Source organism: Salvelinus fontinalis, chromosome 3 (assembly GCF_029448725.1).
Source record: "Salvelinus fontinalis isolate EN_2023a chromosome 3, ASM2944872v1, whole genome shotgun sequence".
In the NCBI taxonomy this organism is placed as follows: domain Eukaryota; kingdom Metazoa; phylum Chordata; class Actinopteri; order Salmoniformes; family Salmonidae; genus Salvelinus; species Salvelinus fontinalis.
This window is the reverse complement of record NC_074667.1, coordinates 158,917-182,090: the sequence shown is the minus strand read 5'-3', so window position 1 is coordinate 182,090 and position 23,174 is coordinate 158,917. Positions and strand designations below refer to the sequence as shown.

General features: G+C 43.0%; 2 protein-coding genes across 4 annotated transcripts; both read right to left on the bottom strand.

Moving 5' to 3' along the window:
- Window positions 1-5,123: 5,123 nt before the first annotated feature.
- Window positions 5,124-8,595, bottom strand: LOC129835377 (zinc finger protein 569-like). Its single transcript, XM_055901019.1, has 2 exons — window positions 7,583-8,595; window positions 5,124-6,798 (listed from the first exon to the last, which is right to left on the bottom strand). The coding sequence occupies exons 1-2, from the start codon at window positions 8,546-8,548 to the stop codon at window positions 5,125-5,127; spliced, it is 2,640 nt and encodes an 879-aa protein (XP_055756994.1). The 5' UTR covers window positions 8,549-8,595; the 3' UTR covers window position 5,124.
- Window positions 8,596-16,742: 8,147 nt separating this feature from the next.
- On the bottom strand, window positions 16,743-22,564 carry LOC129835361 (gastrula zinc finger protein XlCGF26.1-like). 3 transcript variants are annotated; one of them, XM_055901008.1, is made up of 3 exons: window positions 22,400-22,564; window positions 21,397-21,936; window positions 16,743-19,011 (listed from the first exon to the last, which is right to left on the bottom strand). In XM_055901008.1, the coding sequence occupies exons 2-3, from the start codon at window positions 21,877-21,879 to the stop codon at window positions 17,569-17,571; spliced, it is 1,926 nt and encodes a 641-aa protein (XP_055756983.1). In that variant the 5' UTR covers window positions 21,880-21,936; window positions 22,400-22,564; the 3' UTR covers window positions 16,743-17,568. The 3 variants fall into 3 exon arrangements, with proteins under 3 accessions (XP_055756983.1, XP_055756975.1, XP_055756966.1); XM_055901000.1 differs by having other exon boundaries at window positions 22,408-22,564; XM_055900991.1 differs by having other exon boundaries at window positions 21,397-22,564.
- Window positions 22,565-23,174: the final 610 nt, after the last annotated feature.

Genomic DNA, 23,174 nt, shown 5'->3' with positions numbered 1-23,174 from the left:
ATCCCATCAGCTTTCTGTAGGCTAGGCCTATTATATTTATAAACGTTCCTTATATTAAGCACATTGCTTCTCTTTACAATAGGAGTATAGCCTACCTGGCTGGCATGAAAATGAACCACAGGAAAAACGTCCTCCATTTCCCTATTTAAGTGCATAGTTGACACATTTATCCCCCCATACCCCTGTTTCAATACAGGTGCATGATAATGGTCAATTCTAAATCAAAACTACATTTCACACATATTCTTTAGTATATGTAAATACAACATTAAATGAAGAATAGTCTGATGGGTGACAATATTAGCCTATCACTTGTGAATGATATATTATCACTTGTGAATGATATATTATCACTTGTGAATGATGCCCAGCTTCTGCAGTAAGGCAAGGAATAACTCAAGCGAATAACTGCGACTTTTTCAAATCCTAGTCGCACACCGTATGTAGCCCAGCCCATAGGCCTGTATGGCTTGATAAGGTTTTTATCACAACTAAAGTGACCAAATAACTCCCTAAAATTAAGCACAGGAAGCACAGGTAGCCTAGTGGTTAGAGCGTTGGGCCAGTAACCGAAAGGTTGCCAGATCAAATCCCCGAGCCGACAAGGTAAAAATCTGTCATTCTGCCCCTGAACCAGACGGTTAACCCACTGTTCCCTAGGCCGTCATTGAAAATAATAATTTGTTCTGAACTGACTTGCCTAGTTAAATAAAGGTAAAATAATAAACATTAAACCGCTTTATAACCGGTGTAGAGCCTAATAAGCTGTGTGAGAGTTTCAAGCTTGGGGGAAATCATTTTCACCATAAATATGCATATATATATATAATATATATAATAATAATATATAATAAAGTATTACATGCACAATCGTATTGACCTTCGGCGACAGTGTTTTCCTGCTAATTGATTGCATTGTGGAACATTCACACTTATAGCCAAACCACCGTGTCCATTGATACAGTTCTAATATGAAGAACTGGCCTCATAGAAATAGTATCATAGTTTATCAACATTTTGAGCTAAACGTTCTGATCTGTTGCACCAGCCTCGTTGCTTTAAAAAATATATATATGTTTGGAGGCGAGTTGCTGTATTCATTTGGGATCTATTGCATTCTACAAGCTGTCCTAGAGTATGTTTGGCATATTTGTCACGTTCTGACCATAGTTCTTGTGTGTTTTTCCTTGTTTTGTGTTGGTCAGGACGTGAGCTGGGTTTGCATTCTATGTTTTGTGTTTCTATGTGGGGATTGTCAATTGGCCTGATGTGGTTCTCAATCAGAGGCAGGTGTTTGTCATTGTCTCTGATTGGGAACCATATTAAGGTGGCCTGTTTTGTGTTGGGATTTGTGGGTGGTTGTTTCCTGTCTTTGTGTTTCTCTGCACCAGATAGGACTGTTTCGGTTTGCCAAGTTTGTTATTTTGTATTTTTGTAAGTGTTCACGGTTTCGTCTATTAAACATGTTGAGCACTGGCTACACTGCGTGTTGGTCCGATCCCTGCTACACCTCCTCTTCTCGTGAAGAGGAGGAAGGCTGCTGTTGCAATATTTATTCCTTGCACAGAAGAACAGTTAACCAATAGCATAGATCAACTTTTGCACTATGGGGGGAGGATAGTACATTGGCATAAGCTAGTGCTGTTGCTGTTGGTTAGACCGACTCATCTGATTGGTTGACGAAAAGTAAAATGTGGACAGTTGTAACATTTACGCCCCCGATGTGTCTGTCTTCATTTCCTTTTAGCCTACTTCTTAGCTGAAATGACTGTGACATGGACCCGATCACGTGACGGGCATTGGCTACATCTGAAGGAGCCATATGAGTGAGAGTAATTATAATTATTATAACACCCACATTGGCCATGAAAAGGCACAGATTTTGTTTAATGGGGCATTACAGCCACACAAGGGGGATGCCACCGGGAAATTCGAGGCCTGGTGAGAATATTGTCAAGTGCTTGTCAAATTGTGAATGAGAGACTGATGAAGTGTGTTCAGCTTGCGACTTTTTTCAAATCATCAGAGTCCCATCATGCAGCCTTATAATATGTTAAGAATGAGAACATATCTCAACGTTCGTATCACAACGAAAGTCGAATAAATAACTCTGAACGAAGCATATGGGAGAACCAGTTTCTTTGTTAACCGCTCAACACAGAAAAGTGTGCACTTCCTTTGAAATCGTTTGGGGAAAATATCCTTTCTATTTTATTTAGCTGTGTTCAATTGTGATATATTAAATGAAATGTTTATACTTTAAAAAAAATGTATTAACTAGGCAAGTCAGTTAATTAATAAGAACAAATTCTTATTTACAATGACGGCCTATCCCGGCCAAACCCTAACCCGGACTACGCTGGGCCAATTGTGTGCCGCCCCATGGGACTCCCAACCAAGGCCCGTTGTGATACAGCCTGGAATCGAACCAGGGTCTGTAGTGACGCCTGTAGCACTGAGATACAGTGCCTTAGACCGCTGCGCCACTAGGGAGCCCAAACGTCTGCATCAGACGCTTGTAGGTTAAGCGTGGAAGCCAGGAGATTATGATAATTTAAACGGTCAATTGCCATGAGACCGGCAGTTATTTACTTGGCAGTTATTTGCTTGATAATTACCTGCTGACAAAATGTCATGACCGCCACAGCCCTAGTGAAGGCCGAGCAAGGGCACGTGGTAGGTAGGGGTTTGGGACGTCCTGAATCCCAAATGGCAACCCATTGAGCAGGGGTCAAAAGTAGTGCACTATATAGGACATAAGGTGGTATTTGGGACAGGCTGAGTCTAGGGCCGTGTTCCAATACTTTAGAAATGCTTCCTTCTGTACATGGCCTGTAGTCTTGTGGTAACACAGCTGGATGCTCTATGTATGCCTCAGCCTCCCCACTGGAGACCAGGGTTCAATCCCTGCATCTACTCTTCACTGTCTCCCCTGCTCATCTGTCTCCCCCTCTACTTCTAACCTGTCTCCATTAAAAACAATTACAACATCAAATATACCCACCTTTAAAAAAAAAAATCCTTCACATCTTGTCTCCTTGAAGTAGTAAACACATCTATAAGGGATTGGACAGGTGTAAACCAGGTTACAATGGAGTCTGATGTGGGTAGGGATAAGGGACATGCTGATTGTGTGGTGGGTAGGGATAAGGGACATGCTGACTGTGTGGTGGGTAGGGTATAAGGGACATGCTGATTGTGTGGTGGGATAAGGGACATGCTGATTGTGTGGTGGGATAAGGGACATGCTGATTGTGTGGTGGGATAAGGGACATGCTGATTGTGTGGTGGGATAAGGGACATGCTGATTGTGTGGTGGGATAAGGGACATGCTGATTGTGTGGTGGGTAGGGATAAGGGACATGCTGATTGTGTGGTGGGTAGGGATAAGGGACATGCTGATTGTGTGGTGGGTAGGGATAAGGGACATGCTGATTGTGTGGTGGGTAGGGATAAGGGACATGCTGATTGTGTGGTGGGTAGGGATAAGGGACATGCTGATTGTGTGGTGGGTAGGGATAAGGGATATGCTGATTGTGTGGTGGGTAGGGATAAGGGACATGCTGATTGTTTGGTGGGTAGGGATAAGGGACATGCTGATTGTGTGGTGGGATAAGGGACATGCTGATTGTGTGGTGGGATAAGGGACATGCTGATTGTGTGGTGGGATAAGGGACATGCTGATTGTGTGGTGGGATAAGGGACATGCTGATTGTGGGTAGGGATAAGGGACATACAGATTGTGTGGTGGGAAGGGATAAGGGACATGCTGATTGTGTGGTGGGATAAGGGACATGCTGATTGTGTGGTGGGATAAGGGACATGCTGATTGTGTGGTGGGATAAGGGATAAGGGACATGCTGATTGTGTGGTGGGTAGGAATAAGGGACCTGCTGATTGTGTGGTGGGATAAGGGACATGCTGATTGTGGGTAGGGTGAAGGGACATGCTGATTGTGTGGTGGGTAGGGGTAAGGGACATGCTGATTGTGTGGTGGGTAGGGATAAGGGACATGCTGATTGTGTGGTGGGATAAGGGACATGCTGATTGTGTGGTGGGTAGGGATAAGGGACATGCTGATTGTGGGGAGGGATAAGGGACATGCTAATTGTGTGGTGGGATAAGGGACATGCTGATTGTGTGGTGGGTAGGGATAAGGGACATGCTGATTGTGTGGTGGGATAAGGGACATGCTGATTGTGTGGTGGGATAAGGGACATGCTGATTGTGTGGTGGGTAGGGATAAGGGACATGCTGATTGTGTGGTGGGATAAGGGACATGCTGATTGTGTGGTGGGATAAGGGACATGCTGATTGTGTGGTGGGATAAGGGACATGCTAATTGTGTGGTGGGATAAGGGACATGCTGATTGTGGGTAGGGATAAGGGACATACAGATTATGTGGTGGGAAGGGATAAGGGACATGCTAATTGTGTGGTGGGATAAGGGATAAGGGACATGCTGATTGTGTGGTGGGATAAGGGACATGCTGATTGTGTGGTGGGTAGGGATAAGGGACATGCTGATTGTGTGGTGGGATAAGGGACATGCTGATTGTGGGTAGGGATAAGGGACATGCTGATTGTGTGGTGGGATAAGGGACATGCTGATTGTGTGGTGGGTAGGGTATAAGGGACATACAGATTATGTGGTGGGTAGGGATAAGGGACATGCTAATTGTGTGGTGGGTTGGGATAAGGGACATGCTGATTGTGTGGTGGGATAAGGGATAAGGGACATGCTGATTGTGTGGTGGGATAAGGGACATGCTGATTGTGTGGTGGGATAAGGGACATGCTGATTGTGTGGTGGGTAGGGATAAGGGACATGCTGATTGTGTGGTGGGATAAGGGATAAGGGACATGCTGATTGTGTGGTGGGATAAGGGATAAGGGACATGCTGATTGTGTGGTGGGTAGGGATAAGGGACATGCTGATTGTGTGGTGGGTAGGGATAAGGGACATGCTGATTGTGTGGTGGGATAAGGGATAAGGGACATGCTGATTGTGTGGTGGGATAAGGGATAAGGGACATGCTGATTGTGTGGTGGGTAGGGATAAGGGACATGCTGATTGTGTGGTGGGATAAGGGACATGCTGATTGTGTGGTGGGTGAGCTCTTTTCATGTGTCTCTCCAAGCCTTCCCACAATGAAGGGCACCTCCCGCTTCGTTACATTCTTCTTTGCGGTCTGCAACGTCATCATCGGATTGGCTGGGACTCATGGGCTCCGCCTTCAGTCCGATGCTAGGCAACCAATCTCTGTCCTCAACGTTGCAGTCTACATCATCAGCATGAGCCTGGCTGAGACTCACAGGGGCACCACAAGCATCCTCCTGTTTCAGCTGGAGTGACCAAGATGTTCCCTGCTCCTCCGATTTAATTGAATGCACATTCATTTCCTCCCTACTTCCTGTAGGGTCACTCCTCTCTGTGTTGAGCATCTTAACAACCATCTCCTTTCCTGGGTGAGTTTTTCTCATGTGTCTCTTTAAGTTTCCAGAATCACTCCAAGCCTTCCCACAACGAGGGCAGACGAACGGTTTCTCTCCCGTATGAGTTCTCTGGTGTCTCTTAAGACAGCCGGCCTTTTTGAACCCCTTACCGCATGTAGTGCACAAGTGTGGTTTGAGAAAAACACTTTCTGACTGGGAAGTAGTCACATCACTCTCCCTCTGCTCTGGTGTGTGCCTCTCTAGATCAGATTTCGCCTCCAGTCTGTTGCTAGACAACCTAGTTCTTCCTCCCTCGTCACAGTCTTCAGAATAATCATCGGCTTGGTTGAGACTCATTGGTGCACCGCTAGCATCCACCAGTATCCTTCTGATGTCCTCTTTCAGCTGGAGTGACCGAGACATTCCCTGCTCCTCTGATTTTATTGAATCCACATTCATTTCCTCCCTACTTCCTGTAGGGTCACTCCTCTGAGTGCCGAGCCTCTTAACAACCATCTCTTCTCCTGGGTGAGTTTTTCTCATGTGTCTCTTTAAGTTTCCAGAATCACTCCAAGCCCTCCCACAACGAGGGCAGACAAACGGTTTCTCCCCCGTATGAGTTCTCAGGTGTCTCTTAAGACAGCCAGCCTGATGGAATCCCTTACCACATTCAGAGCACACATGTGGGTTCTTCAGAGGATCACTTGGCGGGTGTTGTGTTTTCATGTGTGATTCCAGTCTTTCTGCAGTTATGAAGCTCTTCTTACATTGACCACAACGGTGAGGATGATCTGTGTGAAAAACTAGCCGGTGATGTTTCAGGCTTGATTTTACAATGAATTGTTTTCCACAATCCGAGCAGTGGTGAGGTTTCACTGTGTGTTGTTTAACAGTATGCCTTCTCATGTGTCTCTTTAAGTTTCCATAATCACTCCAAGCCTTCCCACAACGAGTGCAGATGTACGGTTTCTCCCCCGTATGAGTTCTCTGGTGTGTCTTAAGACTGCCGGCCTGTGTGAATCTCTTTCCGCATTCAGAGCACATGTATGGTTTCTCTCCAGACAGATACAGTAAGTGTCTTTTCAGATTGGTTGCTGTGGTAAAATTCTTCCCACAGTGATCACAGATATGGGATCTAGGCCTGTTTCCTGAGAGGGTTTTGTGTTGTTCAGCATTAGACGAGCTGTGGGATTTCTCTCCTGTCTGTGTTGCCTTGTGTATTTTAAGGCCACTCTGCCCCGGTGTCTTCCTGCAGTCGACAAGACGCACAGACACCATCTTCAGACCGCACAATAAGGCGCTACCGGGAGAGGCACGCCCCGGGGACTCTGGGAGGGTGGAAGAGGGCCAGAGAGGCTTGTCCTGGAAATCAGAAAAATAGACATGAAATCAAAAATCATGGTGCAGGGATTTTTCTTCCATTGAAGTCCTGGAAAAACAGTTTCAGGGTAAAGGACCGAAACCAGATAGAAAGTAGAAAAGATAACAGACCGATTACATGTATCAATAATGTCATCTGAGAACTAACAATCAAAATAAACACTAGACAGTCAGGGAGAATAAACAACGCCAAAAACAATTAATTTAGCAGGAATAAGATTGTTTTTGTTTGAGCAGAATAACAAAGCATTAACCATGGCAAAATGCATAGAGTTCAAGGAAATTAGCTTCAAACTGCAAAATCTTCTCTCAGGTCCATGGCAGAATATGTAGAAACGCAAAAAAAATGTTGCTTTAAAAATGTGTTAAAAATCTCTCTCAGCTCCATGGAGAAAATTGGCTTAAAATGCTAAGAATTCTGTACACCGCCAAGATGGGGGCCTCTAAAATGCTGTCCAAAATTCAACTGAGCCAATGGGCCGACCCCGCCCATTGACACACCCCCATGCCACGCCCACCCCCTAAGCCCATTTTTGATCCAGAAAAACCCTTAGTGTGGGAAACGCTCTCCTACCTGTCAAGGAATTTTGAAGTCTCAAGAGTCTTTCCTCGATAACTCTGCCTCCTCCTCCCAATGCATTGGAGGACAAAGTCCAAGAGGTGGAGCCTCAGTGATTCTCCTCCCAATGCATTTATAAAAAGGAGGTTGGGGAATCAAGGAAAGACTGTTGAGAAACAAAATACATAATGACTGGAAAGTACTCACGCAACTGTGGCTCTCTTGAGCTGACTCCCACTCCAGTCCGTTGCTTGGCAACGTAGTGCCTCCCGCTTCGTTCCATTCTTCTTTACGGTCTGCAATGTCATCGTCGGATTGGCTGGGACTCATGGGCTCCGCCTTCAGTCCGATGCTAGGCAACCAATCTCTGTCCTCAACGTTGCAGTCTACATCATCAGCATGAGCCTGGCTGAGACTCACAGGGGCACCACAAGCATCCTCCTGTTTCAGCTGGAGTGACCAAGACGTTCCCTGCTCCTCCGATTTAATTGAATCCACATTCATTTCCTCCCTACTTCCTGTAGGGTCACTCCTCTGTGTGTTGAGCATCTTAACAACCATCTCCTTTCCTGGGTGAGTTTTTCTCATGTGTCTCTTTAAGTTTCCAGAATCACTCCAAGCCCTCCCACAACGAGGGCAGACGAACGGTTTCTCCCCCGTATGAGTTCTCAGGTGTCTCTTAAGACAGCCGGCCTGATGGAATCCCTTACCGCATGTAGTGCACAAGTGTGGTTTGAGAAAAACACTTTCTGACTGGGAAGTAGTCACATCACTCTCCCTCTGCTCTGGTGTGTGCCTCTCTAGATCAGATTTTGCCTCCAGTCTGTTACTAGGCAACCTAGATCCTCCCTCTTCGTTCCATTCTTCGTCACAGTCTACATCATCATCGGCTTGGCTGGGACTCATGAGTGCACTGCTACCATCCTCCAGTATCCTCCTGATGTCGTCTTTCAGTTGGACTAACCAAGACATTCCCTGCTCCTCTGATTTCATTGACTCCGTATTGTCCCACATTTCCTCCATGACTTTACGCCTTAATAAGCGATGATTCATAACTTTAATTTCAGAGCCATCCATTCCACAACGTTCACACAGGTCGCGTAAATTGTCCTCAGTTAAATTCCATAAACTCTTTTCGATTTCATCCATCAACGTTTCCCTCTCTGAACTCATTTTGTCTCAGCAGAGTTAGAATGTTTCTTGCTTTAAAAAAAATCTATAACAACGGAGCTGTCACTAATGTGAGGTGTCTCTCTCCTGTGTTTTCACGGGTCTCCTATATCTCCCTTCACACTGGGAGCTTTATTTTTTATTTAACCTTTATTTAACCAGGCAAGTCAGTTAAGAACAAATTCTTATTTATAATGACGGACTACACCGGTCAAACCCGGACGACACTGGGCCAATTGTGCGCCACCCGACGGGAGTCCAGATCACGGCCGGTTGTGATACAGCCTGGAATCAAACCAGGGTGTCTGTAGTGACGACCTCTAGCACTGAGATGAAGTGTCTTAGACCGCTGCACCACACAGGAAGCTTCAGGAGGTGCTGTTTTGCCAGTCTCTCTGGCCAAGACACAAGTTATTCCAGGGTGAGCGTTATCTCAGAACACCAGATCTTCTTCCTGTCACCAGAACAGTGGAATCTCTTTGTGAGGTCACCTGTGTAAAAATAGGCAGACATGGTGTAAAGGACAAGTCGGATGGGATCCGTTTTTAACCAAACTGCCCCCTGTCATTTATTTGTATTTTTCTTCATTCAAAACTTGACCGTTATGATGGAAGCCTGGTGGCTGTTGTAGGCATGCAGATATTTCAACTTGTCTATGGAGAGCCTAATATAATATTGCCTTGCTTTAAGATCGGAGAAAATCTAAATAATATCAATGAGAATCGTGAACTGTATGCAGACATCTATTTAAAACTGTTGTATTTGGCCATTTATCAATTCATTGGCACAATGTCATGCGTTTCATCTTTTAAAAAGAGAAATAGGCACTAGGAAAGTTTATATATGACAAAAAAATATATAACTTATCTGTAGGCTATGTACATAGCTAGCACTGCACAGCCTTGTTCCCATGTTCTTACCCAAACCGCAAGCAGCCCCTGTTAAACGCTGTAATACCCTTCAAAACACAGTGATGTCGATTCGCTCAGGATAAGTACTATCAGAGGATCTTGGAGTTTGCCAAAAAAAGAACTATAGGTTTTTCCGGGTTAGAATTATTATTCTCTCTCCTTGTGAAAATGACTGGACATGGCAGATTCGCACGGGACTAAAAGTAGGTTAGTTGAGTTTTGTGCACGTGCGCATAATTACTTTACCCGGTCTCCCCCAGCAAAACGAATCACGTCCTAATGGGGACAAAAGCCATTTGTACTGTCAAATATGTAGTGACATTCTATTTCTGTTAAGTCCATCAAATGTTTAAATGTTATACATTTTACCGTCGCTATTTCATGTTTACTTAATATAACAATATAATAGAACAATATTAGGGATCTTTAATACCATTTAAATTGAAAAGGTTTCCACAATCAGGACTTTTATTTTGAAGGTTACAATTTGGAATTTTGGAAGCTAGCTAGCTAGCTAAATAACATAACAGGAACATTAGGTACAACAGCTCATTAATTATATGTAGAGTCCCCTGCCTGTTCTTATCATACAGAAAACAATTGTCATTTTATTCCTGTATCGTCTATGTTTGAGCAGAGATTCAAATTAGTTAGCAGGAGCTATTGATCAGCTAGCTACCCAACTAAAAAAGTAGCATTCTAAAGAGCATGTACATAACAGTAACTAAGCTATGCAACCCTTACGACTAGGTAACTACATCGTTTGAACAACCCCGATACCTAATGCTTTACTGACCAGCTATATTCCAAAATTGTCCCATTCTTACTTCAATCAAATAAGAATGGTGTCCACCATCTTTGGTATTGATACCGTTATGAAGAGGGCAAGAATAACCAGAGATACCTTTATGGAGATGAGAAACTCCAGTGTAATCGTGTTAACGACCATTGTGTACGTTGCCCATGCTTCGTCAATGGGCTGCGTGGTGCATTCTGGGTGATTATTGGAGAACGCACTCACTTCTTCTGGAACCGAATGGGAGTGTATTGGGCTCCAGCTCAAAAAACCAACATTAGCATGAATTACGTAAACAAGAAGTACAACATTAAAAAAAAATGTATCGGGGTGTGAGATAATTAACATGTTCGCTGTAATATCGTATAGCTTTAAAATCATGACATTACATACTATTGAGGAAAATAGGCAGGTGTCTCGACCCTGACTTTTAAGAAGGAATTGCGTGCCAATTCGTTTTTACAACCACGTGACGCAGCATGACAACGTGAACACCTTGGTGGACATTCATATTGGTAGAGGTCGAAAAGTACCCAGTTGTCATACTTCAGTAAAAGTTAAAATACCTTGAATAGAAAAGTAGAAGGGAAAGTCACCCAGTAAAATACTACTTGAGTAAAAGTCTAAAAGTATTTGGTTTTAAATATACTTAAGTATCAAAAGTAAAAGTATAAATCATTTCAGGACCTTATATTAAGCAAACCAGACAGCACCATTTTTTTTTTTTTAACGTATGGATAGCCAGGGGCACACTCCAACACTCATTTACAAAAGATGCATGTGTGTTTAGTGAGTCTGCCAGATCAGAGGCAGAAGGGATGTGACCAGGGACTTTCTCTTGATAAGTGCATAAATTGGACAATTTTCCTGAACTGCTAAGCATTCAAAATGTAATTGGGTGTCAGGGAAAATGTACGGAGTAAAAAGTACATGATTTTCTTTAGGAATGAAGGGGAGTAAAAATGCAAGTTGTCAAAAATATAAATAGTAAAGTACAGTACAGATACCCCAAAAAACGACTTAAGTAGTACTTTAAACCACCACTACATATATATCCAGCTGAGATTCTCATCTCCTCATTCTCTAATAGCTCTAGAATAACTAAGCACTTCCGTGTCACAAGTTTTGGAATCTTTCAGAATAAGAGTCACTGGGCAGCCAATCAAAATGAGTTTTTCCCCACAAAAGGGCTTCATTACAGACATAAATACTACTCCGTTTCAGCTGTCTGGGTGGCTGGTCTCAGATAATCCAGCAGGTGAAGAAGCTGGATGTGAAGGTCCTGGGCTGGCTTGGTCATCTTGAACTTCTTCCATTTTCTAATAATTGCGCCTACAGTTGTTGCCTTCTCACCAAGCTGCTTGCCTATTGTCCTGTAGCCCATCCCAGCCTTGTGCAGGTCTACAATTTTATCCCTGATGTCCTTACACAGCTCTCTGGTCTTGGCCATTGTGGAGAGGTTGGAGTCTGTTTGATTGAGTGTGTGTACAGGTGTCTGTTATACAGGTAACGAGTTCAAACAGGTGCAGTTAATACAGGTAATGAGTGGAGAACAGGAGGGCTTCTTAAAGAAAAACTAACAGGTCTGTGAGAGCCGGAATTCGTACTGGTTGGTAGGTGATCAAATACTTATGTCATGCAATAAAATGCAAATTAATTACTTAAAAATCATAAAATGTGATTTTCTGTATTTTTGTTTTAGATTCCGTCTCTCACAGTTGAAGTGTACCTATGATTAAAAATTACAGACCTCTACATGCTTTGTAAGTAGGAAAACCTGCAAAATCGGCAGTGTATCAAATACTTGTTCTCCCCACTGTATATAGCCTAGTTGATTTGATGATGTTTAAATGTTTATGTTGAAATGGTGCTGGAATAGCAGAGGCAGGGCTCCTGTTGTCTTTGTTTTGACTTGCAGAAACTCCGTGGTTCTCAATCAGTAATTGTTAAGTAAACTGTTGATAACATGAATAACAATACCATGCAGTGTCTGCTTGACCATGCTGTGGGTCATGTTGACCTGTTTGTACCATGTAGTATCTGGTTGACCGTGCTGTGGGTCATGTTGACCTGTTTGTACCATGTAGTATCTGGTTGACCATGTTGTGGGTCATGTTGACCTGTTTGTACCATGTAGTATCTGCTTGACCACGCTGTGGGTCATGTTGACCTGTTTGTACCATGTAGTATCTGCTTGACCACGTTGTGGGTCATGTTGACCTGTTTGTACCATGTAGTATCTGCTTGACCACGCTGTGGGTCATGTTGACCTGTTTGTACCATGTAGTATCTGCTTGACCACGCTGTGGGTCATGTTGACCTGTTAGTACCATGCAGTATCTGGTTGACCATGTTGTGGGTCATGTTGACCTGTTTGTACCATGTAGTATCTGCTTGACCACGTTGTGGGTCATGTTGACCTGTTAGTACCATGTAGTATCTGCTTGACCACGTTGTGGGTCATGTTGACCTGTTTGTACCATGTAGTATCTGGTTGACCATGCTGTGGGTCATGTTGACCTGTTTGTACCATGTAGTATCTGCTTGACCACGTTGTGGGTCATGTTGACCTGTTTGTACCATGTAGTATCTGGTTGACCACGTTGTGGGTCATGTTGACCTGTTTGTACCATGTAGTATCTGCTTGACCACGCTGTGGGTCATGTTGACCTGTTTGTACCATGTAGTATCTGCTTGACCACGTTGTGGGTCATGTTGACCTGTTAGTACCATGTAGTATCTGCTTGACCACGTTGTGGGTCATGTTGACCTGTTTGTACCATGTAGTATCTACTTTTTGACCTTCACCGGAAAGATATTGCACCCCTGTTCTGTTATGACACAAACATGTGTGTCGTGGAATTTATACTGAACAAAAATATAAATGCAACATGTTAATGTTTTTGTTACGTTTGTTTTCACTGTATTAATCATGAACTAAAAAATAAAAGATAACAGAAATGTTGAAAATGCACAAAAAAGCGTATTTCTCTCAAATTTTGTGCACATTTGTTTATATCCCTGTTAGTGAGCATTTGTCCTTTGCCAAGATAATCCATCCACCAGGTGTGGCATATCAAGATGCTGATTAAACAGCATGCTCATTACACAGGTGCACCTTGTGCTGGGGACAATAAAAGGCCACTCTAAAATGTGCAGTTTGTTCACACAACACAATGCCACAGATGTCTCAAATTTTGAGGGAGCGTGCAATTGGCGTGCTGACTGCAGGAATGTCCACCAGAGCTGTTGCAAGATGATTTAATGTTAATTTCTCTACCATAAACTATACCATATTCAAAAAATATTCAACAATATCTATATTCAAGTCAAAAACAGCAGTAGCAACAATATTGCAGAACATAATACACCATCTGGATCGGAGCCAGTCAAATATATGTATTCTCAGACCGATGATTCACAATATGGGCAATAGCAACAGCTCCCCCTGGTGGCCAGATACGGACATTGAAGAGGCTCCCATTTCAAATCAAATCCAATTTTATTGGTCACATACAAGTGTTTAACAGATGTTATTGCGGGTGTAGAGAAATACTTCTAGCTCCAACAGTGCAGTAATATCTAACAGTTTCACAACATATACCCAAAATACACGTAAATCTAAGTAAGGAATGGATTAAGAATATACATACATATATGTCAGCGGCATTGGACTAAGATACAGTGGCATATTATAGAATACAGTATATACATATGAGATGAGTAATGTAAGATATGGAGACATTATTAAAGTGGCTAGTGTTTCATGTCCTTAAAGTGGCCAGTTATTCCTAATATATGTCTATAGATTAGGAATCAAGCTGTTTACAGACAGATTATTTCACTTATAATTCACTGTATCACAATTCCAGTGGGTCAGAAGTTTACATACAGTAAGTTGACTGTGCCTTTAAACAGCTTGGAAAATTCCAGAAAATTATGTCATGGCTTCAGAAGCTTCTGATAGGCTAATTGACATCATTTGAGTCAATTGGAGGTGTACCTGTGGATGTATTTCAAGGCCTACCTTCAAACTCATACTTCCACTTTGACATTATTGGGTATTGTGTGTAGGCCAGTTACAAAAACAAATCTCAATAGAATCCATTTGAAATTCAGTCTAACACAGCAGAATGTAGGGGAAAAGTAAAGGGGTGTGAATATTTGTGAAGGCACTGGAAGCATAGATTCCCTATAGAATCGGTATTCATTTCATATGATCTCAGTGGACCTAGTAAAGATTAGTCACGACTTTCATCATGTTTTACCGTTTAATGTGGCAGAAAAACAACCAGTCATGATGTTTGTTTAACAATCATTTCAAAAGGTGCTCCTGTTGGCATGTGGCCATTGCAGTGGGTAACACGGAACCCAAACCGGCTGCGCGCGTGCGCCATCGTGCATTCATTTATTTTGCCACCCCACATCAAACGCGATCACAACACGCAGGTTAAAATATCAAAACAAACTCTGCACCAATGACATTAATTTGGGGACAGGTCGAAAAGCATTAAACATGTATGGCAATTTAGCTAGCTAGCTTGCACTTGCTAGCTAACGTTAATTTGTCCTATTTAGCTAGCTTGCTGTTGCTAGCTAATTTGTCCCGGGATATAAACATTGAGTTGTTATTTTACCTGAAATGCACAAGGACCTCTACTCCGACAATTAATCCACACATAAAACAGCCAACCGAATCGTTTCTAGTCCTCTCTCCTCCTTCCAGGCTTTTTCATCTTTGAACTTATATGGTGATGCATCTAAACTTTCATTGTATTACCATGACAACCGGCAACAAAGTTCGTCTTTCAATCACCCACGTGGGTATAACCAATGAGGAGATGGCACTGGGTATCTGCTTCTATAAACCAATGAGATGACTTTCAGCATGATCTGCGTCAGAAATAGGAACGACTTCTATTTTAGCCCTATTACTTGTGAATTTCTTGTCACAGTAAATACAGCAGTAACGCTTCGCATCGGGAGCAGTGGACCCACATTCTCAAAATGACATTGTAGGCGGCTTATGGTAGAGAAATCAACATGACATTCTCTGGCAACCATTCTGGTGGTCTTTCCTGCTGTCAGCATGCTGATTGCACGCTCCCTCAACTTGAGACAACTCTTTTTGAGTGGACTTTTATTGTCCCCGGCACAATGTGCGCCTGTGTAATGATCATGCTGTTTAATCAGTTTATTGATATGTCACACAGATTATCTTGGCAAAGGAGAAATACTAACTGGGATGTAAACAAATATGTGCACCAAATTTGAGAGAAATAAGCTTTTTGTGCTCATGAAACATAGGACCAATGCTTTACATGTTGCGTTTTATATTTTGGTTCAGTATAGAATTACACCAGTCATGCCAATATTGATTAATAATAAAAAATAATTTCTGTCCTCACTCACTTTTTATGTTGTACTACATGCACTTTGCCTGTGACGTTTGAAGGTTATAGTAGGACCCTAGGTTATGCTTGGATCCTAGGTTGTGCTTGGATCCTAGGTTATGCTTGGATCCTAGGTTATGCTTGGACCCTAGGTTATGCTTGGATCCTAGGTTATGCTTGGATCCTAGGTTATGCTTGGACCCTAGGTTATGCTTGGATCCTAGGTTATGCTTGGACCCTAGGTTATGCTTGGACCCTAGGTTATGCTTGGATCCTAGGTTATGCTTGGATCCTAGGTTATGCTTGGACCCTAGGTTATGCTTGGATCCTAGATTATGCTACATCCCTAGGTTATAGTAGGATCCTAGGTTATGCTTGGATCCTAGGTTATGCTACGGCCCTACGTTATGCTACGTCCCTAGGTTATGCTACGACCCTAGGTTATGCTAAATCCTTAGGTTATGCTACGACCCTAGGTTATGCTAAATCCTTAGGTTATGCTACGTCCCTAGGTTATGCTACGTCCCTAGGTTATGCTACGTCCCTAGGTTATGCTAAGTCCTTAGGTTATGCTACGTCCCTAGGTTATGCTACGTCCCTAGGTTATGCTACACCCTAGGTTATGCTACGACCCTAGGTTATGCTACGTCCCCAGGTTATGCTACGTCCCTAGGTTATGCTACAACCCTGTTATGCTACGACCCTAGGTTATGCTACGTCCCTAAGTTATGCTACGTCCCTAGGTTATGCTACGACCCTAGGTTATGCTACGTCACTAGGTTATGCTACGACCCTAGGTTATGCTACGACGCTAGGTTATGCTACGACCCTAGGTTATGCTACGACCCTAGGTTATGCTAAATCCTTAGGTTATGCTACGTCCCTAGGTTATGCTACGTCCCTAGGTTATGCTACGTCCCTAAGTTATGCTACGTCCCTAGGTTATGCTACGACCCTAGGTTATGCTACGTCACTAGGTTATGCTACGACCCTAGGTTATGCTACGACGCTAGGTTATGCTACGACCCTAGGTTATGCTACGTCCCTAGGTTACACATAAACATTCTAACTAAAAAAAAATGTACTCCAACGACACATTTCTGTTACCATTTTTATTAACTCTAGTTGGGGTTCGGCAATAAATTCAAATGGACAACATATCTTAACAACAGTTAATACAAAAACTCCCGGGCTAAAATGTGAACTCAACTTGAACAGGGAGCCGAGCAGAATCATTTCAGTCTGAGACAAAAAATATATAGTGTTTGTTATACATACAACATACTAGCCTGTGTAACACTCTAGTTGTGTTTACATTCCACACAGTATCCATTTTTTCAGATTCTAATATGTCAAACATGGCATGGAGAGTGGAATATTAGCACAAAACAGGTCTGGATGTCAGGCTAACAGGATACCCACATTTGTCATTTAAAAAGAACTGGTCATGGTGGTAAGATTGCTGACGAGTCTTTTAAACCCAGAGATCAAGAAGATACCTGATCCAATGCCTTCCGATGGCACTAATGAGAGGAAGTCAGCGAGACAAAATTGTATTTCCAGCTGTTTGTCTTTGGTAACTTCAGTCACCTGGTCCCAAACCCCTCCCTAGAACTGCCAACATGGAAAAGGTGAGGGCCAAAGGGATGTGGTGGGTAAGTATTAGGAATGGACTGATTGTGTGGTACGTGGTGGGTAAGTATTCGGGATGGACTGGTTGTGTGGTACGTGGTGGGTAAGTATTCGGGATGGACTGGTTGTGTGGTACGTGGTGGGTAAGTATTAGGGATGGACTGATTGTGTGGTACGTGGTGGGTAAGTATTAGGGATGGACTGAATGTGTGGTACGTAGGGATTCCTGACAGAGATGGGATGAATCTGTGTCTCTTGACGTTTCTTCATACTGCGCAACTGGCCAAGGCTTTATCGCACAGTGTGATTATGGCTGTGTGTCTCCTGATGTTTCTTCAGACTGGTCAACTGGGCAAAGGCTTTATCGCACATGCGACACTGGAACGGTTTCTCTCCTGTGTGGGTCCGCCGGTGGTTTTTCAGGACATTACCGTCAGCAAACCTCCTCCCGCAGTCAGAGCATTGGTACGGCTTCTCTCCAGTGTGGATTCGCATGTGGCTATTGCAGTGGCCCTTCCTTGTAAATCTCTTGTCACAGTAAGTACAGCAGTAAGGTTTCTCACCAGCATGAATCCGGAGATGAAGTTTTAAACTCCCTGCCAGAGAGAAACTCTTCCCACACTGAGGGCAAAGGTAAGGCCTCTCTCCAGTGTGTTTCCTTTGATGAACAAGTAAGTTACCTTTATTGGAGAAGGTCTTGTCACACTGAGAGCAGTGGACCCGGGTAGGGTGGGTCCGTAGATGATCCTTTAGAAGAGCCTTGGTAGAGAACTTCTCCCCGCAGTGGGGGCATGGAAGAGGGTCTTGATGCCTTTGGATGGGACCCAGTGTCTCCCCCTTGTGGTTCTCCTGGTGATGCCGTTGTAACGTTTTTGTATGACGAAACTTCATCCCGCACACCAAGCAGTGGTAGGGTTTCTCTTCTGTGTGAGTTCTGATGTGTTTCTTTAAATTTCCACGATCACTGTAACCGTTTCCACACTGAGGGCAAACGTACGGTTTCTCCTCAGAATGAATTCTCAGGTGTCTTTTAAGACTAGCAGCCACAGGGAATCCCCTTCCACATTCCAAGCACACGTGTGGATTCTTCAGAGGATCACTTGGCGGGTGTCGTGTTTTTGTGTGTGATTCCAATCTTGCTGCAGTTATGAAGCTCTTCTTACATTGACCACAGCGGTGAGGGTGATCTGTGTGAAAAACCTCCCGGTGATATTCAAGGCTTTGTTTTCCAAAGAATTGCTTCCCACATTCAGAGCAGAGGTACGGTTTCACCGTGGGGTTCCCTGTGTGTTGTTTAACAACATGAGATCTCATGTGTTTCTTTAAGTTTCCAGAATCATTGTAGTCTTTCCCACAACGAGGACAAACAAACGGTTTCTCCCCAGTATGAGTTCTCTGGTGTCTCTTAAGATTGCCGGCCTGCGTGAATCTCTTTCCACATTCAGAGCACATGTGTGGTTTCTCTCCAGTCAGACACAGTAAATGTGTTTTTAGATTGGTAGCCGTGACAAAATTCTTCCCACAGTGATCACAGATATGTTCAGCATTAGATGAGCTGTGGGGTTTCTCTCCTGTCTGTGTTGTCTTGTGTATTATATGGCTACTCTGCCCTGGTGTCTTCCTGCAGTCGTCGAGCCGTACAGACACCCTCTTCAGACCGCACAACAAGGCCCTGCCGGGAGAGGCACGACCTGGGGACTCTGGGAGAGGGGAGGGTGGAGGTGGAGGCTTGTCCTGGAAATCAGAAAAATAGAGAATCAGGGTGAGAAACACTCTCGTACTTGTCAAGGAATTTTGAAGTCTCAAAAGGTAGCCTAGTGGTTAAGAGCATTGGACCAATAACCGAAAGGTTGCTGGTTCGAATCCTCAAGACGACTAAGTGAAAATCTGCCCTTACGCAAGGCACTTAACCCTAATTGCTCATGTTAGGGCGGCGCACAATTGGCCCAGTGCCGCCCGGGTTAGAGTTTGGCCGGGGTTAGGCCGTCATTGCGAATAAGAATTTGTTCTTAACTGACTTGCCTAGTTAAATAAATGTAAGTCTCTCTGGATAAGAGAGTCTGCTAAGTGACTAAAATGTTTTTTTTTTTTTATAATCTCAAAGGTCTTTCCTTGATTCCCTGAAAACAAAGGAGAGCCGCACACTCTAGGAGCTCAGATACAAAAATGTAATATCCAACGTTTCGACAGCCAAGCTGTCTTCATCAGGGTATAATCACAAACACTGCGGTATGACTCGTTTATATAGTGTCAAAAGACACACAGGTGTCTGTAATCATGGCCAAGAGTGGCCTAATATCATTGGTTAATTCTTAAATATTAAAATAGCATACAAAGAACAGCATACAAAAAACAAATGGATAGCATACGATCATAGATTCATTTTAGACTACACAAGCTTACAAACAATTACAATGGCAAAGTCACAATAATCACAAGAATGGCTCCAGATCAAAGTCTACGTTGAGACCGAAGGGAGCAAGGGTCTGTAAGTTAAAGATCCAGGCAGCCTCTCGTTTTAACAATAAATTATCAAGGTCAGACCCTCTCCTAGGGAGGATGACATGTTCGATGCCAATATAATGGGGCGCAAATAGACGTTGTTCAGGAATATCTTGGGGTGGTAAATCAGAGTGTACCAATTGGTCTCTGAGATTTCTGCCCCGCGAGAATACGACCAAGGGAAGGTCCGAAAACACATTACCGAGACTATCATCGGATTTTAGAATGTGCCAATGTTTGTGAACGATTCCCTTAATTTGTTCAGAGCACTTTGAATAGCGGGTAGTTAGAATGCAAGAATGCGTCTTTTTGCGAGACTGGTCATGTCTAGTTTTGTTTTGAATTTTCTCAATAGCAATATTAATCTGATCATTTTTGTACCCCCTCTCCTTGAACTTTCTTTGCGTCTCAGCCATATTTCTGTCGAAATCTGATTGTTTTTTTTTCAAATTCTTTTGATTCGACAGAATTGGCTGTAGGGCAAACTATTTTTTCGAGGGAAGTGGGTGACAACTGTCATCCCTCAACAAACTGTTACGATCAGTAGGTTTCCTGTAAAGATCAGTGTATAGAACATTATTTTCACACAGGATCAGAAGATCAAGGAAACTGATTTGACGTGTATCAGATTGCATAGTAAATCTCAGATGTTCAGAACAGGAGTTAAGAAAAGCATGGAATGCCTGGAGCTGTTTTGCATCACCCCTCCATAGAACAAAAATATCATCAATGTACCGTCTCCAAATAATGATGTTAGGCAAGAAAACATTTTTGAGAGGATTGAAAATAGACCGTTTCTCCATGTAACCCACATACAAATTAGCATAGTTAGGAGCCATGGGGGATCCCATAGCAGTACCCTTCGTCTGAATAAAGAAATCATTATAAAACATGAAATAGTTATGTGTGAGTACTATTTCAGCCAATGTTATAATGCATGCACTGGAAGGTAGTTCATTAGGGTCACGTTGCAAAAGAAAATGGCTGCCTGGAGGCTGCCTGGATCTTTAACTTAAAGACCCTTGCTCCCTTTGGTCTCAACGTAGACTTTGATCTGAAGCCATTCTTGTGATTATTGTGACTTTGCCATTGTAATTGTTTTGTAAGCTTGTGTTGTCTAAAATGAATCTATGATCATATGCTATCCATTTGTTTTTGTATGCTGTTCTTTGTATGCCATTTTAATATTTAAGAATTAACCAATGATATTAGGCCACACTTGGCCATGATTACAGACACCTGTGTGTCTTTTGACACTATATAAACGAGTCATACCGCAGTGTTTGTGATTATACCCTGTTGAAGACAGCTTGGCTGTCGAAACGTTGGACATTACATTTTTGCATCTGAGCTCCTAGAGTGTGTGGCTCTCCTTTATTTTCAGGTTTTCTACTCCACTAGCCAGCACCTCGCCTAAATAGATGTGCGTTTCTTTTTCTTCTAGACTTTCCTTGATTCCCATCATCTTTGATTACTTGGTCTAATTAAAATACATTGGAGGATAAAGTCCAAGAGGAAAAAACTCAAGATATTCTCCTTCAATGCATTTATAGGAGGTCAAGGAATCAAGAAAAGACTGTTGAGAAACAAAACACTTTCTGACTGGGAAATACTCACATAACTGTTCCTCTCTGGAGCTGACTCTGCCTCCAGTCCATTGCAAGGCAACCCAGCTACTCCCTCTACATCATCATCATCATCACATTGGCCGGGATGCTGGGGCTCCGCTGTCAGTCCGTTGCTAGGCAACCAGTCCCCGTCTCCCTTGTGTTCTTCGTTGCAGTCTACATCATCGGCTTGGCTGGGACTCACGAGTGGCCCAGCGCCGTCCGGGTTACCATCCTCCTGTATCCTCCTGATGTCGTCTTTAAGTTGGACTAACCAAGACATTCCCTGCTCCTCTGATTTCATTGACTCCGTATTGTCCCACATTTCCTCCATGACTTTACGCCTTAATAAGCGATGATTCATAACTTTAATTTCAGAGCCATCCATTCCACAACGTTCACACATGTAGCGTAAATTGTCCTCAGTTAAATTCCATAAACTCTTTTCGATTTCATCCATCAATGTTTCCTTCTCTGAACTGAGCGGATTCATATTGTCCTGCTCGTGCGGCAACAACGACAATGCCGTCAATAGTAGGACTTAAAGTACCTGTAAAAAATATTTGTACATCAAAACACTCATCTGTAATTTCATGTCATTATTAGCTGAAATTTAAAACATATAACCAGCCGTTTTGAGATCAGCCTGGAACTTGGCCATTGCTGTTAGCATGAGTTAGCTGGCTAGCTAGTTACTGTACTTAGCTATTCTATTCATGTTGTGTAGGGGACCCAAATCAATACCAACATTGGAGCAAATCAGTCGGGACGTAACTAGCAAGCATAATAAACCCAATGGCTGTTATAGCGTGGACTTAAAGATTGGGTTTATCTTACAGTCCACGCTACAACAGCTACAGCTAGCGGTGTACAAAACAGCTAACGTTAGCGGAGCTAGCTAGATCAGCGTGGGCTAACTATCCATGTGGACCTAGCTAGCTAACGACTACATGGTTCTGGCTATACCTATCTACAAAGCGAATATAATTTCGCTATATACGCATACAAAATACCTGATTACCCTAAATATATTTTATTATATCGTCTGTGACTTTTCTTCCGACGTGTTCTGATATATACCCTTTGACCTCGGGGAGCATGTCGATGGCGTCATTTCCGGTATGGTAATAAGAAATCCTTCTAAATAAAAGCCCTTATTTCCAAGACTTGACATTTCCTCAAACCTCCACACCCACGTCATCCCTTCTCTCTCTTCCGATGAATGATAGGATAAATCGTACCAGACAGTAGAAGCTAGCTCCTCATTAAATGACCAAACCATGTTAACAACAATCACCTGTTTTATTAGGTGGACATGATAAAGACAACAAGCAGGAGTCCACAAGCGGGGACCTTGGAATCTGAAGGATCTGGAGAGATTCTGTATGGAGGAATGGTCTCAGATCCCTTGCCATGTGTTCTCCAACCTCTTTACCCATTATAGGAGAAGACTCAGAGCTGTTGTACAAAGTATTGAATGAAGGGATGCCAATAATTGTGTCACACATATTTGAGAAAAATATTTGTTTTATGATTAGAATATATATTTTCTTTCAATGATTTTACTTAAATTAAAGGTTTGATTTTTGTGAATATTTTGAATGAAAGACCAAGAGGATAAACAATACACGTGTTTTCCACAGCCCGTTTTGCTCATATTCACCAAGGGTGCCAATATTAGTGGAGGGCACTGTAGCTTTTACAAATGTTTCCATCCTCAGTTTCCTCCAATCACAAAGCTGTCGTCAAGGCAAAGGGTGGCTTCTTTGAAGAATATAAAATCTAAAA

Excerpts from the sequence above, each read along its gene's own strand:
- LOC129835377 (XM_055901019.1), bottom strand. The coding sequence starts at position 8,548 with ATGAGTTCAGAGAGGGAAACGTTGATGGATGAAATCGAAAAGAGTTTA. Across the intron at positions 6,799-7,582 it reads CTCAAGAGAGCCACAGTTGC|GACAAGCCTCTCTGGCCCTC; the intron begins GTGAGTACTTTC and ends TCTGATTTCCAG.
- LOC129835361 (XM_055900991.1), bottom strand. The coding sequence starts at position 21,879 with ATGAATCCGCTCAGTTCAGAGAAGGAAACATTGATGGATGAAATCGAA. Across the intron at positions 19,012-21,396 it reads CTCCAGAGAGGAACAGTTAT|GACAAGCCTCCACCTCCACC; the intron begins GTGAGTATTTCC and ends TCTGATTTCCAG.